The 19759-nt window shown below is 37.9% G+C and overlaps 1 protein-coding gene across 1 annotated transcript; it reads left to right on the top strand.

Annotated features, from left to right (window-relative positions):
• The first annotated feature begins 16573 nt into the window (after positions 1-16573).
• mespaa (mesoderm posterior aa) lies at positions 16574-18137 on the top strand. Its single transcript, XM_060940646.1, has 2 exons — positions 16574-17200; positions 18069-18137. Exons 1-2 carry the CDS (start codon positions 16574-16576, stop codon positions 18135-18137), a joined length of 696 nt encoding a protein of 231 aa, XP_060796629.1.
• The last annotated feature ends 1622 nt before the right edge of the window (positions 18138-19759 follow it).

Raw genomic sequence — 19759 nt, 5'->3', positions numbered from 1 at the left:
CAGTGTAGTAGATCTACATAAGATAGCAGTCATAATATACAGTCATGTGAAAAAGAAAGTACACCCTCTTCAAGTTACATGGTTTTACTAATCAAGGCATAACAAAAAAATCATCTAATCCTTACCAGGTCCTAAAATTATGCAAATCTAACCTCAGGTGTAAAGCAACACACAACAGATTCCACTGTGTCATTATTTATTTAACAAAAAATTAGGTGAAAATGCAGAATCCAGGTGTGAAAAAGTAAGTACACCCCACGATTCAATAGCTTGTAGAACCACTTTTTGCAGCAATAACTTGAAGCAATAATTTTCTGCATGATTTTATCAGTCTTTCACATCGTTGTGGAGGAATTCTGGCCCACTCTTCTTTACAACATTGCTTCAGTTCATTCATGTTTGAGGGCATTTTTTTATGCACAGCTCTCTTAAGGTCCAGCCACAGCATTTTAATTGGGTTGAGGTCTGGACTTTGACTTGGCCATTCCAACACCTTGATTCTTTACTTTTTCAGCCATTCTGCTGTAGATTTGCTGGTGTGCTTGGGCTCATTGTCCTGTTGCATCACCCAATTGTGGCCAAGCTTTAGCTGTTGGACAGATGGCCTCACATTTGCCTCTAGAATACTTTGGTATACAGGGGAGTTCATGGTTGACTCAATGACTGCAAGGTGCCCAGGCCCTGTGGCTGCAAAACAAGCCCAAATCATCACCCCTCCACCACTGTGCTTGATGGTTGGTATGAGGTGATTGTGCTGATATGCTCTGTTTGGTTTTCACCAAACATGGCACTGTACATTATGTCCAAACATTTCCACTTTGGTCTCATCTGTCCAAAGGACATCGTTCCAGAAGGCTTGTGGCTTGTTCAGATGCATCTTTGCAAACCTAAGCCATGCTGCCATTTTCTTTTTAGATAGAAGAGGCTTTCTTCTGGCAACCCTTCCAAACAAGCCATACTTGCGCAGTCTTTTTCAAATTGTACTGTCATGAACTTTAACATTTAGCATGCTAACTGTGGCCTGTAGAGTCCTAGATATAGTTCTTGGGTTTTTTGCAATTTCTCTGAAATTTGCTGGGACGTCCACTCCTGGGAAGATTGGCAACTGTTCTTAATGTTTTCCACTTCTGAATAATCTTTCTCACTGTAGAATGAGGGATTTCAAATTGCTTGGAAATGGCCTTATAACCCTTCCCAGACTGATGTGCAGCAACAATTGCTTCTCTAATATCTTTGCTGATGATCAATTAATCAAATTCATTTGATCAGCAACACCTGGCTGCTAATTGCCTTCATAATTTCTATGGAAGCAGTAAGGGTGTACTTAATTTTTCACACACTGCTACTGCACTTTTGGCTTACTTTGTGTTAAATAAATAATGACAGAGTGAATATGCCATGTGTTATTGGTCATCTGAGGTTGTATTTGCCTAATTTTAAGACCTGGTAAGGACCAGGTGATTTTTTATTATGTCCTGACACTTAAAACCTAGACTTGAAAGAGGGTGTACTTTCTTTTTCACATGACTGTAACCATTGGAATAAAAGTGTATTATTTTAAATACATTTGATTGATTGATTGATTGATTACTTTATTCTGAACAATAAAGAAGAAAGATATAAAAATAAAAATTTTAAATTAAAAAATACAATAATCAAAACATCATCATAAACAAACAGAATAGCGTAGCCACAAGGCAATAACATAATGTTCAGAAAGGATTAGGAAGAAGTAATAACTTATCCAATCCTAACCCTCTATACCACCGCTAATCAAATGTCACTTTCCACCATAATAAACTATATATACAAAAGAAAACAAAAGCAATAAACAAAAAAGAAAACATACCAACATATCAAAACATACCGACATGGTATAATATCGACCAAATCAAATCATATATACAGATACTTATGTTATGCATATAGACACACATACAATACATATATACAGTACATACATATACACATACCTATAACTATACACTAAATACAAGAAGACCAGTCACAGACTTACTCTCAATTTCATCATCACCTATATAGTCTGCCTGTCCTCATTCTCATATATTTTTATTAACATGTTTTTATATAATTTTTTAAACAGTTTTATGTTGGTGCTATTTTTGAGTTCATTATCCAGACCATTCCACAATTTCACCCCACAGACTGTTATGCACATACTTTTCATAGTTGTTCTAACATTTACTCTCTTAAAATTCATTTCCCCTCTCAGGTTATACCCACCCTGCCTTTCCATAAACGTATTTTGTACCTCACCCGGAAGAAGGTTATGTCTTGCTTTATACATAATTTGTGCAGTCTTGTGTTTAACCAGATCAGTGAATTTCAGAGTGTGTGCTTTTACGAATAATGCGTTTGTATGCTCAAGATATCCCGTATTATTGACAATTCTTATTGCTCTTTTTTGTAATGTGCATAACGGCTGCAGGTTAGATTTGTAGGTATTACCCCATATCTCCACACAGTAGCTCAAATATGGAAGTATGAGTGCATTATACAGAGTATGTAGGTTACCTCTCTAATTTTTTGAATAGAATGTCATGATTTATTGTATCAAATGCTTTCTTTAGATCTATGAAAATTCCTCAATTCAGTCACATTGCTTAGCTTTGAGTCTTTCTCTTTTTTACACTCTTGTTTTGTTTAAAATGTGCTACTCTGAGACTGTACAAGGTTACTGCTATGTATTTCATATTGATATGTTTTAATTCAGAGTTGGCCATGCTTATTCAAAATGGCTCACTTTTATAACACTGTTAATATATTACCATGCTTCCCCCAACTACTGAACTACCAAATTACTGTACAGGTACCATGAGAAGTATTATGGCATGAATTACTGTGCGAGTATGGATCCTAAGACATAGCTAGATATTAGTATTTATGTCATTCAAATGACGTGGTGCACATGCATGCTGGGTTTTTGTGTCGGGTGATGTTGTTATAAGAGTACAAGTAAGAGTTTTCATAGTTTGTAGGGAAAGTAAGCATTTTTATATCGTACAAGGAGCACACTTCAAATCCCAGGCCTGCTAGAAAATCACTGTGGGACTAAAAGATGAAATGAAAACATAAGTCTGCTCTACAGCAAAATCCTGCAGAATCAGTTTCTGTGTCCGACAATATTTGTAGTATGTCAAGGTACAATATGGTTTTTAGAAATCGCCCTTACAAGAATTTTATAATCCTGTTGTTACTGTATTGCCAAAAAAAAAAAAACCCTGGAACATTGTTCTTTTTGATGGAATTATGTGTGGGTGTTGGAGCAAAGCACGGACTGGTTATAAATGTCAGATTTAGGCATTATCTTTCGGCACGCTTTTAAAGAGGATCTGTTAAGGAGGTTCCCAGATCTGTAACCATAACACTGAGCTGGTTGTATATCTCTGTCTTGCCTAATGCTTTTCTATGAACCGTGTCTTTATAAAATCTGCAGCAGTGTCTGATATCTTGAAACATGGCTATCCTGCAAAGTTAGAAGCGTTTCCTGAGCCAAACACGCCTGATCCAACTATAACATTTTTGTTGATTAGCTGAGCAGATGGATTGGAGGAGTTGCCTATAGGGAAAACCTCAGAAATGAAGTATACTTCCTGCACATACACTCACACAAACATGTGGTCATGCTTAACTTATTTGGCAACCAATGCCAGAGAAATAGCTCGATTTTCTACTTATCCCAAACAAATAACACTTTTGACCTCCAGTTTTTTCATTCTGCAAATTGATACCAATTGATACATGTTTCACCAGACATGTTTGTTAGCCGAAGTTTGCAATTTACTAAGTCAATGCTAAACTGGAGGACAAAAGAGTCCTCTACTTGTTATTAGCTCATCTGGCTGACAGGCAATGTAGGTGGTGTAAGTGGTTAGCATGGTCACCTCACAGGAAGAAAGTTCTGGGTTCAAGCCCAGCAGCTGGCGGGGGCCTTCCTGTGTGGAGTTTGCATGTTCTCCTTGTGTCTGCGTGGGTTTTCTCTGGGTGCTCTGGTTTCACAGTTCAAAGACATGTGGTTAGATTATGGGATGGCCTCAGGCTGAGGTGCCCTTGAGTGAGGCACCTAACTCCCAACTGCTCTGGATGCTGTTAGCATGGCTGCCCACTGCTCTGGGTATGTGTGTGTTCACTGTTTCAGATGAATTAAATGCAGAGAGGAATTTCACAAGTGTGTGATGAATAAAGTTGTTGTTCTTCTTCTTATGCCATCATATGTTGTCCATTGCCCGGCCATCATCCGTTGTCTGGCGTCCATCCGACATTGTCCACGTTTCATGAAAATCGCTTCTTCTCTCTCAATTCTTCACCAATTTTTATAATTTTTGGCAGGAAGGTAGGTCTGCCTGGGGTGCAGATAGCTTCTACCCAAATTTGCATAATTGCCATTAATAATGAAGATATGGAGTAATTAAGGCCTAACGAGCAGTTTCCACACAAATCGCTTCTTCTCCCTCAATTCATCACCAATTTTGATTCTTTCTGGCGTGAAGGTAGGGGTACCCATGGTGCATATAACTTCTACCCAGATTTGCTTAATTACAATTATTCATGAAGTTATGGACTAATTAAGCCTTAATGAGCAGTTTGACAAAAATCGCTTCTTGGCCAATTCCTTGCCATTTTGGATTCTTTCTGGCAAATAGGTAGGTATTCCTAGGGTGTATATAGCTTATATATATAGCTTCTATATAGCTTGTATATAATGTATATAGCTTGCAACATTTATTGCACAAGGTGGCCCACTTTAGATCGTTCCTTCTGGACTAGATGGGGCCGGAGTGAGCTACACCATCATTGATGGTCTTGTTGCTTTACACAATCACCTGTCTGTATATGTGCTGTAAGACTCTTATGTATATTGGTTTCTATTTCTAGTACTGTTTCTACATCTCTTTGGTCAAATTTAATCAAAGCTACTTCCTCATACTTGTCAATAAACGTGGCCAATAAAGTTGCTTCTGCTTTATACAATGGTCTGCAAATTCAAAGAAACAGGAAGAAGGTATAAAGTGTAAAGAGTCCATCAAAAACCTAACTTTCAATTCACTTTAACACACTGATCAACTGGTGAATCATTAACCTTACTGTCAGACAGCCAACAGCACTACCGTATATGTTTGTTACCTCTGTCAGCTTTGTTGGAGGAGGTTATGTTTTCACCTCCGTTTGTTTGTTTGTTTGTTTGTTTATTTGTTTGCCCATTCCCAATGTCACTCAAAAAATAGTGAACGGAGATGAAAGTTTGAGGAAAGGTGTCATGGGCCAAAGAACAATTGATTAGATTTTGATGCAAATCTAGATATGTATGTAAACATAGTAAACATCTGGGTATTCTAATATGTGGCTTGGCAGAGGTATGCACTCTACCAAGTGCCTCATTCAGTCTGTTTTTTGCTTTCTTATCAGTTTTTATCACATATCTAAAATAACTTCAAGAAAATTCCTATAGATATGGAAGGAACATGTTAAAACACATTTGAATTTGTGTTACAAATAGGATTCAGACTAAACAAGTGTTGCCAGGTAAAACAAACCTCACCCGGTAGCACTTATGATGAAGGAAGATATCACGAAAAAAAAATAGATACCCTATGGGTACAGTGGTGCTTGAAAGTTTGTGAACCCTTTAGAATTTTCTATATTTCTGCATAAATATGATCTAAAACATCATCAGATTTTCACACAAGTCCTAAAAGTAGATAAAGAGAACCCAGTTAAACAAATGAGACAAAAATATTATACTCGGTCATTTATTTATTGAGGAAAATTATCCAATATTGCACATCTGTGAGTGGCAAAAGTATGTGAACCTCTAGCATTAGCAGTTGATTTGAAGGTGAAATTAGAGTCAGGTGTTTTCAATCAATGGGATGACAATCAGGTGTGAGTGGGCACCCTGTTTTATTTAAAGAACAGGGATCTATCAAAGTCTGATCTTCACAACACATGTTTGTGGAAGTGTATCATGGCACGAACAAAGGAGATTTCTGAGGACCTCAGAAAAAGCGTTGTTGACGCTCATCAGGCTGGAAAAGGTTACAAAACCATCTCTAAAGAGTTTGGACTCCACCAAGCCACAGTCAGACAGATTGTGTACAAATGGAGGAAATTCAAGACCATTGTTACCCTCCCCAGGAGTGGTCAGCCAACAAAGATCACTCCAAGAGCAAGGTGTGTAATAGTCGGCAAGGTCAAAAAGGACCCCAGGGTAACTTCTAAGCAACTGAAGGCCTCTCTCACATTGGTTAATGTTAATGTTTATGAGTCCACCATCAGGAGAACACTGAACAACAATGGTGTTCATGGCAGGGTTGCAAGGAGAAAGCCACTGCTCTCCAAAAAGAACATTGCTGCTCATCTGCAGTTTGCTAAAGATCATGTGGACAAGCTAGAAGGCTATTGGAAAAAAGTTTTATGGACGGATGAGACCAAAATAGAACTTTTTGGTTTAAATGAGAAGTGTTATGCTTGGAGAAAGGAAAACACTGCATTCCAGCATAAGAACCTTGTCCCATCTGTGAAACATGGTGGTGGTAGTATCATGGTTTGGGCCTGTTTTGTTGCATCTGGGCCAGGACGGCTTGCCATCATTGATGGAACAATGAATTCTGAATTATACCAGTGAATTCTAAAGGAAAATGTCAGGACATCTGTCCATGAACTGAATCTCATGTTTTGAAATGGCCAAGTCAATGTCCTGACCTTAATCCAATTGAAATGTTGTGGAAGGACCTGAAGCGAGCAGTTCATCTGAGGAAACCCACCAACATCCCAGAGTTGAAGCTGTTCTGTATGGAGGAATGGGCTAAAATTCCTCCAAGCCAGTGTGCAGGACTGATCAACAGTTACCAGAAACGTTTAGCTGCAGTTATTGCTGCACAAGGGGGTCACACCAGATACTGAAAGCAAAGGTTCACATACTTTTGCTACTCACAGATATGTAATATTGGATCGTTTTCCTCAATAAATAAATGACCAAGTATAATATTTGTGTCTCATTTGTTTAACTGGGTTCTCTTTATCTACTTTTAGGACTTGTGTAAAAATCTGATGATGTTTTAGGTCATATTTATGCAGAAATATAGAAAATTCTAAAGGCTTCACAAACGTTCAAGCACCACTGTACTTTATGATGCTTGCTATCAGGCAAAGGCAATCATATAAAACCTTTTATATACTTTCTGATCATACAGTAACAAGACAACAATGGGGGGGGGGTATTTAGTACAAATTATATTTTTTCATGACTATAAAATATGAATGGCAAACTAGCATTTGAATTTACATCAGAAAAACTAGCCACTGCACATTTAGAAACAAAGATAGCAAACTGTACTTTTCCTTGTTGCTGGGGTTGTACCATCAAGAGTACACATCACACAGTGTCAGAAATAAAGGCACCAAAGTGTATTTTTCCATGTTGTGCCATGAAGGGAACATTTGGTACCTTTAGTATTGCTTGACCCCTCTCTCAACTTTGATTCCCATATTCAATCCTTCACCAAGACTGCTTTCTTCCACCTCCGGAATATTACCCGCCTTTGCCCCTTCCTTTCCACTAGTGACGCTCAAACTTTGGTCCACTCCTTCATTATGTCCAGATTATTGCAACTCCCTTCTCATTGGCCTCCCTACTAAATCCCTTCAGAACTCTGCAGTGAGACTCATCACCCATACCAAATGATCTGCTCATATCACCCCCATTCTTTCTCAGCTTCACTGGCTACCTGTTCTGTCCTGAATTAAGTATAAAATCCTACTCCTCACTTTCAAAACCCTCTATAACCTTACTCCTCCTTATGTCCATGATCTTCTGATCCCTTACAATCCATCCTGCTCTCTCAGATCCTCTAGCCATGATCTCCTTGCTGCCCCCCACACTAGACTCTCTACCCTGGGTGGCAGGTCCTTCAGTGCCATGGCCCCCAAGCTCTGGAATTCCCTCTCTCAACCCCTCTGTGACTGCGCTTTCCTTTCTTTATTCAAATCACATCTCAAAACCTTTCTGTTTCATGAACACTTCTCCTCCGTAACCACTGCATAAACTTACCACTCTTTACCAACTTTTTTGTGTGTGCATTCTGTTTTCTTTGTTTTGTTTCTTGACCTGTGTAAAGTGACCTTGAGTTTGAGAAAGGCACTATATAAATGTAACATTATTAGTAGTAGTATGTATATAAGTAAATTTAAAGCATTAATGTACAGTTGTGGTCAGAAGTTTACATACAGTGACATGAACGTCATCTTGGATATAAATGTCAGTAATTTCTTTGAACTGTTCTTTTTCTGTGGCAGAATGATTGTACAGCATACATCTTTCATTAAAAAACACTAGAATTTGGTGCACAAGTTTTAATTTTCTTTAGGTTTTCTGAAATCAATACAGGGTCAAAATTATACATATACAGCTTGTTTTAAGTTTAATGTTAGCCTGCTTTATCCTCCACAACCAGCTCTGATGCATGTTTGGGTTCACTGTCCTGCTGTAACTCCCAAGTCGTGTTCAAGTTTTTGATGGTTTGTGCTGAAGAATTCTGAGGTAGTCCACCATCTTCATTATTCCATCCACTTTGTGCAATGAACCAGTTCCACTGGCAGCAAAACAGCCCCAGAGCATGATGATCCTACCACCACCACCAGCTGGTACAGTGTCCCTCTGTACATGGTGGTCATTGTGGCCAAACAACTCGATCTTTGTCACATCAGACCATACAGCTATCCTCCAGAAGGCTTTTTCTTTGTCTGTGTGGTCAGCTTCAACCTTTAGTTAAGTTTGAAGGTGTCAATTTTGGAGCAGAGGGTTATTTCTTGGATAGCAGCCTCTTAATCCATGGTGATCTAAACTGTAGGCAGTGATCCATCCACTTCCAGTTCATGGCAGGGCTGTCCCATGGTGGTTCCCAGGTTGTTCCTGACCATCCAAACAAATTTCCCTTCAGCTGAGGGTGACAGTTTAGGGTTTCTTGAAGCAAAATGGCTTGGCAAAGTGACTACACCTCACAATATGTTAGGGGTGGTGGAGGTGTGGTGAGATAAGGATCCAAAAGCAGAAAACAGACAGTAATCCAATAAATAAGGTGATTTAATCCAAGGGAAAAAAAGGGTGTGGCAAAAAGGTAAACAAACAGGACAAAAACACAAATGGCAAAAATAGTCCGGGTAAAAAAAGACAAAAACATGAGACAGGTACAGTAAGGACAAAAACACTAGAGCAAAAAGCCATGAACAAGAAAAAGTGCTAGTGCAAAAAAAAAAACATGAACAAGAAAAAAAACCCTTAGTGCAAAAACCATGAACAAGAAAAAGTGCTAATGCAAAAACCATGAACTAGAAAAAAATAAGCTAGAGAGGAAAACCTATGAAACACAATGAGGCACAAAAATGGCTAGAGTAGCAAAATGAGACATTCTCACAAAGTCAGAGTCTGAGAACAGCGTTTATATATGCAGCGGTGAAAACCAGGAAATGAGTTCAGGTAAGATGGAATTCCTGTCCCGGATCCGGATCGGCGCTGGCGTGGGAGATCTGTAATCTCCGGAGTGGATCTCCGGGGCGGAGCATGACACAATGACTTGGATACAATTGTTTGAACTGATCTTGGAATTTGCAGTTGTTTAGAAATGGCTCCAAGAGACATTCCAGAGTTGTGTACATTCGCGATATTCTTTCTCAGATCTGCACTGAGCTCCTTGGACTTTCCTATTTTATTGTGTGTTGGTCAATCCAAAGAGTGAACAAACCCTTCTTCTGAAGGCACAGAGAAGCTACCATCTGTAATCAATCATGATCACTAACAGAAAGTTAAGAAACCTCAGCCTTGGCAAGATAAAAGACATTTTGGAAGTTTTAGCCCCTCTGAATTAATAATCTAAGTGAGCATATGTAAATTTTTGACTTGTATGTATAATTTTGACCTTGTGTTGATTTCAGAACCCCCCCCCCCCCCCCCCAAAAAAAAAATTCAAACTTGTGTACCAAATTGTAGTGTTTTTTTTTAATTAAAGATGTATGCTGTACATTCTGCCACAGAAAAAGAACAGTTCAAAGAAATTACTGAAATTCCAAAGATTGCCATGACATTCATATCTAAGATGACAATCATGTCACTGTATATAAACTTCTGACCACAACTGTAAATGCTCCACTATCAGAAAACAAAATACACTGTTGTACTTTTAGGGGTACAATGGCTTCTCACTGGAGCAGTACCTTTTATATATTGCTTGGGAACATATATGTACCTTTTTGGCCCTAAAACGTACACATAGTTACCTTGAGGCCCAATAATGAGCCCTAGGGGGTACATTAGTGTAGACTGTACCTTGGGGGACAGAAATGGACTCCTACTATACCCCTATTTCTGGCAGTGTATGTACATTCCCAGGTAAAAGATAGTCTGCATATGTCCTTGATGGAAGTGCTACAAGGAAAAGTACAGTTTGGTACCTTTATTTCTAACAGTGTATGATGTGTATTCAGTCATACCTAAGAGAAGCTTATTATTACTAATGAGGATTAACTGAATGTGAAAAGCGTCTTCACACTGCCGTGTCTAGCCACAAATCTGTCCCCTGCACCTAGCATCCACCATCTCCCACACTAACATTGTCCTCAAGTGAAAGGGTTACATTTCAAATGCATAGAACATGGTGGTGTGAATGACGGGATTTGAAGTAATTAGTTTGTTTTGGTGCTGAGCGGCAATGGCATTTGATGTGCAAAGCCTAATCCCAATATACACACAGGACTCTTTTATCTTCAGAGGTGAACCCAGCATTTAAAGACATGAATAAATAGTGCTGATGTGTTAATTAACTCATAATCACGTGTGTTAAATAACATTTGAAGAGATCTTAAATTAACATCTTGCAACTTGTCATAGTGAGTTTTTTTTTTTTTTCAGAATCTAGATTACATTTAACTCCAAATATTTTACCACATATAGTAGATTAGGCTTCTTTATGTAACTTTTAGGTAATGAATTCTTTACAGCTAAGAGCACAGAAATGTTGTGGGAACTTGACCCTCTTTAGTTCACACCTGTCGAAGGTCCTGAGGTGCAATTTCACACCAAAGGCTTGGGGAAAAGAAGAGGTTATGCAAAACTCACTGAAGAACTGATATGGAGTGTGCTCGTAAACAAAGGAATTAGAAAAATCCTTTGCAAAATGTGTTTTGTTTTTTGAAACAAATCCATCCAGGGGTTTTTGAAAAATTCTCCAATTTGTTGCATAAATCAGAGCAATATGTCGTCTACAGATATATTGATATTAATAGTTATATATCAGCTTTAATAATTACATTCAACATGGCTGTTTGTTGTTGTTTAGAAATACATAGAGACATCATTAGAGTGTTTATTTCACTGAAAAAGAGAGACAGGTTTTTATTATTTTTTTGGTGGTGGTTTGGGGTGGCAGTGTGTGTGTGTGGGGGGGGGGGATTGGGGATGCAAAAGCATGCCCTGTGTGTGTTCTCTAAGTATCCAGGAGTCAAATGTAACACTTTAGTTTGTGGGAACGATTCATAGTGACCTGCTCCACCATTTTAATCCACATTCCCACCACAACAGCTCACACAGGGTTTACGTTCTGAGCTTAACAGTTCTGCACTCATGAGTGACAAACATGATATGTTAGATAACACTTGTTTACAAGAGCTGATCTTGCAATTTTTCCAATGCTGTCATGAAGTGATCATTTTCTGCCTCTTAGGAAGGTAAATATAGGTATTACATGGCAATATCATATTCTATCATGTAGATTTTTTTATATTACAGACAAAAATACACAAGACTCAAGGTTCTGACACAGATTAGCCTCAGCGTATATAAGATTTGCCTGTTCTGGTACATTGGAATGCGTAGTATAAGTACAACATAACTTTTAAAACTTTTTAAAAAGTGTAATAATGTAAAATATCTTAATTCTGTAAATAAAGTCAGACAAAAATTCAACGAGAAAAATACAGCTAGAAAGTAGAAAAGTAAAGATTTTTCATTCTAAAAAAAGCACTAAAATGCACCTTGTTGTTTTTGTACCGTTCATATGTAACTTTCACCAATAAATGTGGATATAATGAACCTTTAAAAATGAGTTAAGATACATAAATGAATTGCAACACATTTCTAAAAGCTTTAAATAAAAGTTTAAGTTTTTAGAATAAAGCTTTAAAGGTACATTACATGCACCCTTCTACTTAAGATGCACATTAAAGTACAGTTTAATAATCTTTTTCTGAGAGTGTTCAAGACCGTCCCATAAGTAATTGTATAGTAATATTAATTGGCTAGACAATAGTGAAACCGCCAACCAAGAGCTCTGCCTGACATGGCAATCTCCAGTGAAAATAAGAACATGGGAAGGTGGAGAAATACCAGGATCTCAAAGAGGAACTAGAGAGAATATGTTAGTTTAACACATTCTCTATGACAGTATGACTGTCCCATTACTTATAAGAGCACTTACATACATCTGTGGTTCCTAAGCTAAAAAAGTGAGAAGAATATACATGAGTTGGCTATAAGCCATGTACAATGATACTGAGTGGGATAACTATTTTATTTAACCACATTCACTGGATTTTGAGAAACAGAGCATTTTTATTTTTTGCAAATTTGATAAATAAAAACTTTACACAAAACATCCCACAAAATCATTTCCACTTAGAATGTAAACAAACCAGCAAAATGATAGTAACAATTTGTGAAAAAATGTGATAATAATAATCCTTGGGAAAAAAAAAGATATGTTCTTATCATGAAATACCTTCATTCCATATTTTGTTGCTTTTTTGTATTTTGGGGGGGTTTGTTTTCGAGTCAAATTTTTATTTCATCCTAGTTTGGTTCAGTAACACACTCTGCCATTTTCTTCTTCTTCTTTAGGTTTTTTTTTTGGCGGTTGGCAAACCAACTTAAAGGAGCATTACCACCACCGACTGGGCTGGAGTGTGGAACAGGAGATATTGGGGGGAGGGGAGAGAACAATATTCTTTTAGTTATTTCAGTTTCTTTTAAATACTTGCTAACAAAATGATATATCTGACCTGATGCACTCCGCCATTTTGTTTTTCTCTACTCACAGTGTATGAGCTGATATCTTAGTAATAGAGTAGCCAATCAGAGCATGCAATTGTTCATATCCAGTGGAATATTATATATATATATATATATATATATATATATATATATATATATATATATATATATATATATATATATGCCCCCCCTGAAAGATTAGTAAAATCCACGTTTTAGTGAAGTTACTTCATCTTCTCACACTGAAAAACTGAATAAAAAAAATCCAACCTTTAACTGAAATATATTTATTCAGAGAAAAACAAATCCCTCACAAAAAGTAAAAGTGGAGCAACTTTCAAGCTGTAATCCATGACTTCCTGATTAATTGGGGTACAAATATGAGGTGACACTGAGGCAAAATTCCTTTAGTCAGCCATCAATATGTAAAAGGGCAATAACAAAAATGGAATCCAACTGGAACTGTTACAAACTTGCCTGGAAGAGGACCCAAGTTTATTTTGTCCCCATGTACAGTGAGGAGAAGGGTAAGAGAGGCAAAAGGATCACTGTTGGTGAATTAGAAGAAAAAGTAAAATCTTAGGGTTTCCAAGTCTCCAAAACCACCATCAGATCCCACCTCCATGCCAACAGATTACTTGGAAGGTCTGACAGGGGGAAAAAAAGCCTTTTCTGTTAGTTAACCACAAATGTAAGCACCTGAAGTTGGTAAAACACTACTACAACTTTGACTGAAACCATGTTCTATGGTCTGATGTAACAAAAATGGAGCTTTTTGGCAATAAACACTCAAGGTGGGTTTGGGGTAAAATGAAGGATGGCTATAATGAAAAGAATTCCGATCCCATCTGTAACATATGGTGGAAGTTCTGTGATGTTTTGGGGTTGTTTTTCCTCCAAAGGCCTTGGAAACCTTGTTAGGGTTCATAGCATCATGGATTCCATGAAATACCAGATCATATTAAATTATAATCTGGCTGCCTTCAGCAGGAAACTAAAACTGGGTCATCATTGGATCTTCCTGCAGGACAATGATCTGAAGCATGTGTCCAAATGCACATAAAAATGATTAGCTGAATACAGAATCAAGCTTCTGCCCTGGCCATCTCAGTGCCCTGGCATGAACCCCATTGAAAACCTGTGGGGTGAGCTGAAGAGGAGAGAGCACAAGACAGGGCCTAGGACCCTGGATAATCTGGAGAGATTGTGTATGAGGAATGGATTCAGATGCCCTGCTCTGTGTCTCCAAGCTTATAAAATGTTATAGGAGAAGACTGAGTGCTGTTTTACTGGCAAAGGGAGGTTGGACAAAGTATTAAATACAGGTGTGCCAATAATAATGGGCACGTGTTTTTGTTGGAAATAATTATTTCTTGATGAGGGAATTGTTTTTCTGTGAATAAATTTATTTCAATTAAAGGTTGGATTTTTATAATTTTTTGAGCGTGAGGTGAAGCTATTTCACCAAAAAGTGGATTTTTTTCTCATCCTTTTTACAAGGTGGGGACAATAATCATGGAGGGCACTGTAAATAAATATTCTGCACTGTATATATAGGAAAGTGAACATGTGTAGCTCATCCCTATATTAAAAACCAATTACTTCTTTGCATTTGGTGGAACAATAATATGAAAATCATGGTCAAAATTCTGCTGATTAAGGAGGGACATGGACATGTGTCAGTCCTTAATTGACTTGACCACCAAAGCAGCAACATGCTTGAATGATTTTAATAATAATAATAATAATAATAATAATAATAATAATTTCTTATCTTCAATGTGTTTTGGAGAGTAACAAAACTTAACATCTTTTCTAAAAGATAGATTAAAATACATATATAATACAGGATAAAAGGTTAAAAACACAGTCAGAAAAATATGATTCAAAGACCGAGAAAAATGTTTCAAAATGTAACTGAATGCAATGTTAATTTGTATTTCACAGAACTCAAACAGTCCAAGATTAGTCCAGAGATTAACACCATCAGGATGCATCACAAGCCTTTTTGATTTCAATTTCATGTAAAACTCAACTTTTTTCAAAAAAAAAAAAGAAACCATAACTGCTGACAAATCACTTTAATAAAAAAAAACACCCCAACTTTTTGGAGAGTACAGCATGACTTAGTCGTGTAAGAACAGTGAGGTCTGAAAAGCATTGTCAGGGATCTGGGGATTTTTTGTTGTTGTTACAATGATTGAAATCACAAGCTAATGTTATGAAAGTTATTGGACATATTATTAATTAATCTGTTTGACTGGTGGCGGCACGGTGGTGCAGTGGTTAGCACTATCACCTCACAGCAAGAAGGTTCTGGGTTCAAGCCCAGTGGCCAATGGGGGCCTTTCTGTGTGGAGTTTGCATGTTCTCTCTGTGTCCGTGTGGGTTTCCTCTGGGTGCTCCAGTTTCCCCCACAGTCCAAAGACATACAGGTTAGGTTAAATAGCTGCTCTAAATTGTCCATAGGTGTGAATGATTGTTTCCCGAGCCCGGAAATGGGATGATTGCGGCGGGAAGCGCATCTGGCATAAAACTATGCTTCAGTTAATATGACATGTGGATCAATAGGCAGCAACCCCACACACATAAGTAGGACAAGCTGGAAGAAGTGAGTGTCTATTTGACTGGTCACTTGAGTTGAATCAGTTTAATCCAAAACCCCAAAACAAGTGACTTTGGACCTAATGTGCTCTGTGAGTGGAACATTCAGGAATAGAAAAATGTCTTTGTCTCCTATAAACAGCCAAAATATTATAGTACACATTTCAATAACAAACCAAACTTTTGAAAAGTTGAAATAAATCTGTACTGAGGGGGTCTGTGGAAATTATTTTACAAGGATGTCCCTTTCTCCAAAAACAAGCTTGAGAACCTTTGTCCAGAACCATGATCCAAGACAGAACATTGTACACGGTGCATGACGAGACTGATAGGCATAATGACAGAGTTTTGAGTAAAACAACATGAATATACAGTATGCACTACATATATGAGCAAGACAGTATAAGGGTAAAGCAGTAAATGAGATCATAATATTGATTATTATAACTAACAAAGCTAACAAGTCCTATTTTATTTACTGTTGACTGGAATGAAGGCTGAATTGTATAAGTCATGTATGAGCTACAATCTGGGAACATCAGAAATAATTCCTGTCATTACTTTGACATTTAAATCTTCATTAACTAGAAAAGGCCATACTAGCTATACTATTTTTTTATTTATACCTAACTTTGTATCTAGATATCTGAAGTGTTACTTGTGTTTTCTGACATTTTCCAAGTTGTGAGGGTCAGTCGCTAGGTGTTTCTTGTGGCACTCACACCTCAGCCTTGAGCCTGGATGAGTTGTCCTTTCCCATGGACCCCCTGCCTGTGGTGTCACCTCTCTCCTCTGGCCTGAGAAGTGCTCCTAAAGGTGCCACCTCACACCTTATGGAGGATATATACAAGAGATCCACACTGCTCCAGCATCAGTCAGACTCACAGCCTTTCCTCACTCCAAGTAACCATGAATGTCTCTGGCTCTCTTATCAAGTTTCAAGATAACCCAGAGTTTCTGGTCGATTGTGAGGGCCTCCTGGAGCAAAGCTTCTCTGCTTCTGACGCCGGCTACTACAGCGCCTGCAGCAGCCTCTCTCCAGCATCTTCCACTGATTCCTGCTGTTTCTCTCCACCAACTTTTCACTATGGAACAGGACAGGAGAGCTTTTCAGAGATCTTTCCTCTGAAGAACAACAGTGATCAAGATAAGAAAAATGGCAAGGTGGCCAAAAGGACCGGACGACCACGGTCAAAGTTCCCTGGGCTGAAGCGCCAGAGTGCAAGCGAACGGGAGAAGCTCAGGATGAGGGACCTGACCAAAGCATTGCATCATCTCAGGACCTACCTGCCTCCATCAGTGGCTCCCGCTGGACAGATGCTGACCAAGATTGAAATACTGCGCCTCACCATCCATTACATTTCCTACCTGTCGGCTCAGCTGGACCTTGGGCAAGAAGAGGTGGCTCATGGGAGACCTTCAGCATTAATGCAGGCTCCAAACGCACCAGGTTTCTATGAACAGAGTTTCAACCAAGTGGCTCCTCAGACACCAAGCTTCTCCACACAGGAGGTCTTTAATATGCCTTACTGTCAGGTATGTATTCAATGTTATGGTATCTTTAATATCTGCAAATCATGACTTACTGTAAGAATCGTGTTTATGTATTAACACATAACTTGTAATTAATTAGAACTAATCTCCTTTTTTGTGCAATAGAATGCAGAGAATAGCAGCCTGCCTCCTTCTCCAGCTCTGAATTATTGGATTCTCCAGCAGCAATATTGTTAGTATGGATAGTGCTAACTGTCATGGAGGACATTTCTATTGAAGCGCTATTCATTTGTTCAATCTTGTTAATACTGTAAAGTTTGTAAATAGTGAATATTTTATATCCTTATTTATATTTTTTACAACTCGTTATTTAATGACTTCAAAATATTTGGGAAAAATTAAAAGAAAAAAGATTAAGAAACAATTTTCCTCTGTGATTATTATTATTATTATTATTATTATTATTATTATTATTATTATTTATTATTATTATACATTCTGCTATCTGGTATCCTTTATGAGTTTTTAAATCTTAAACCTATAACCCAATTCCAACACATCCTAATGATAGACAGGTGGGTGATGGTAATATCACATAGTAATTAGCACCTCGAAGGAAGGTCCCATGGTGAGATAAAAATAAGACAGGCAGGACAGTAAACTCATTCTCACCATGTAGCTCTTTTAATACTGCTGGTCAGTAAACAAAGTCGAGCACTGAACCCAGCAGGACGCCGCTCTGAAATGTAAGACTTAATATCTTGACTTCCTACTGAGCCGGATGCGGATTGCAGAGAATGTGAGCTATGAGATTCACCCAAAGACCTTTTCAGTTCTTGGGAAATCAAAATGATAAACTTGAATGAAAATGTATGCAACTTTTATTTTATTTTATTTTATGTCCCTGCAGCAATGCAGCTGCTCTTCTGGTGTCAATGGAGAGGTGTGGGACTGTGGGATTGAGGACGGGTCTTTGTAAAACAAGGCGACAAGCCTGCAGCTGTTTGCAGACACAACACTTCGCTTCCTCTGTCCATCTGTGCTGTGTGTCTCATTTATGTCCTGTCCTAGTGCTTTAATGTCAGGGCAGAATTAATCATTGGCTTAAATGAGATTTTTTTTTAAATGAAGTATTCTGACAAAAGATAGACATATACAAAATAAAAAGGTGACAAATTAAAGAAAAAAACATCACAAACCATCTGAACAGCTTCAGTGCAGCTTGGTGTGGATTCTACAAGTCTGTGAATCAATACTCGAGAAATGAACTTCCAAAAAATATTCCCTCAGTGATAAAAATATTTCTCTGGCATGCTTGAAACTGGTACATGCTGGTCTGATTGCTACTTGCTCTTGAAACTGGTACAGGCAGCCCTGATTGCTACTTGTTTTGGTTTAGTTGAATCCTTGAGATTTATCTTCGCTCTAATGAAGGTTATGCTGACCAGAAATGTCTTTCTTCTTTTCATAAATCTATGATCCTGACAGGTGATGTAATGGTACATTATGTCTGTCTTCTTTAATACAGTAGTGTAGTCTAAACCAGTGATGTAATGCTTCATCACCCATTTATATTATACATAGATAACTTTGCTTCGTCAATCACATGATCACCATCCAATCACATGACTACAACACACTCTTGAATGTGAAAATATACTCATGTTTGTCCTATAATAAACTGTCTGAGCAGCTGTGTCTGTATCAGTGACTGTTTGCTCCCAGATCAAGCCGTGTGGCAGAATCTCTTAGGCGGCAGAGGTCTACGTTCCTGGATCATACTTTGTCAATTCAACCTTCTTCAGTACAGATGGATCAAAACCAGAGGTGGACAAAGTACCCAACTTCATTACTTAAGTCAAAGTACAGATTCCACTGGTCAAATGTCACTCCGACACAAGTGAAAGTTGTCCTGTCAAATTTTTACTTAAGTACTTGCTTTTAAAAATACTTAAGTATTAAAAGTATATTTTGTGTCAACACATTGTTGTATTATTGCCACAAAGCTTACAAACCCTAACGCATCTGAAGCAACCTACTGGATTTACTGACTAGCTTGTAGAACCTGTAGCGCTGATGCTCCACCTGACATGCTAGCAAACTCTTTTCAAACTCAAAATCATATTGGGTAGCTAACGTTACTAGAAAAGAAAGATTTCTACATTGTCTATTTGGCAAGATTATGCTAAAACATGTTTCTGAAAGCACTTCAGATAAGTTAGCGTTATTCATGTTAGCATAACTCCATTTTTACATGCTAACAAACAGTGCCCAAGTTAACTAGCTATGTGTAAACATTAGCCGTGGACAAGACTATGGCAACTTGGCGGGCAAATCCATAGAAAGTCCTTTGACTAACCAGACTGCATATTTATTGCAACATTATCGCTAGCTCTAAAAGCACAGACAACTTTGTTGCAAGCTTTCTTTTGTAATAAAACGTTTACGTGCCTCAATATGCTTCTGCAGGTTGGACGGCAACTTTTTTGTAGGCCATGATAAGGTTCGTTTTAGGCAAACAAAGCAAACAATTAAAACAAAACAAATCTTTAATCTAAACAGAAAATTGAAACATGGGTTCATAGGCCATGAATGCGTGCA

Source organism: Neoarius graeffei, chromosome 15, assembly GCF_027579695.1.
Source record: "Neoarius graeffei isolate fNeoGra1 chromosome 15, fNeoGra1.pri, whole genome shotgun sequence".
In the NCBI taxonomy this organism is placed as follows: Eukaryota; Metazoa; Chordata; class Actinopteri; order Siluriformes; family Ariidae; genus Neoarius; species Neoarius graeffei.
This window is presented reverse-complemented; position numbering and strand designations above follow the sequence as displayed.

Bases quoted from the DNA above. Each gene is read 5' to 3' on its own strand.
- mespaa (XM_060940646.1), top strand. From the start codon at position 16,574: ATGAATGTCTCTGGCTCTCTTATCAAGTTTCAAGATAACCCAGAGTTT. The intron at 17,201-18,068 runs GTATGTATTCAA...ATGTCCCTGCAG, and splicing joins TTAATATGCCTTACTGTCAG to CAATGCAGCTGCTCTTCTGG.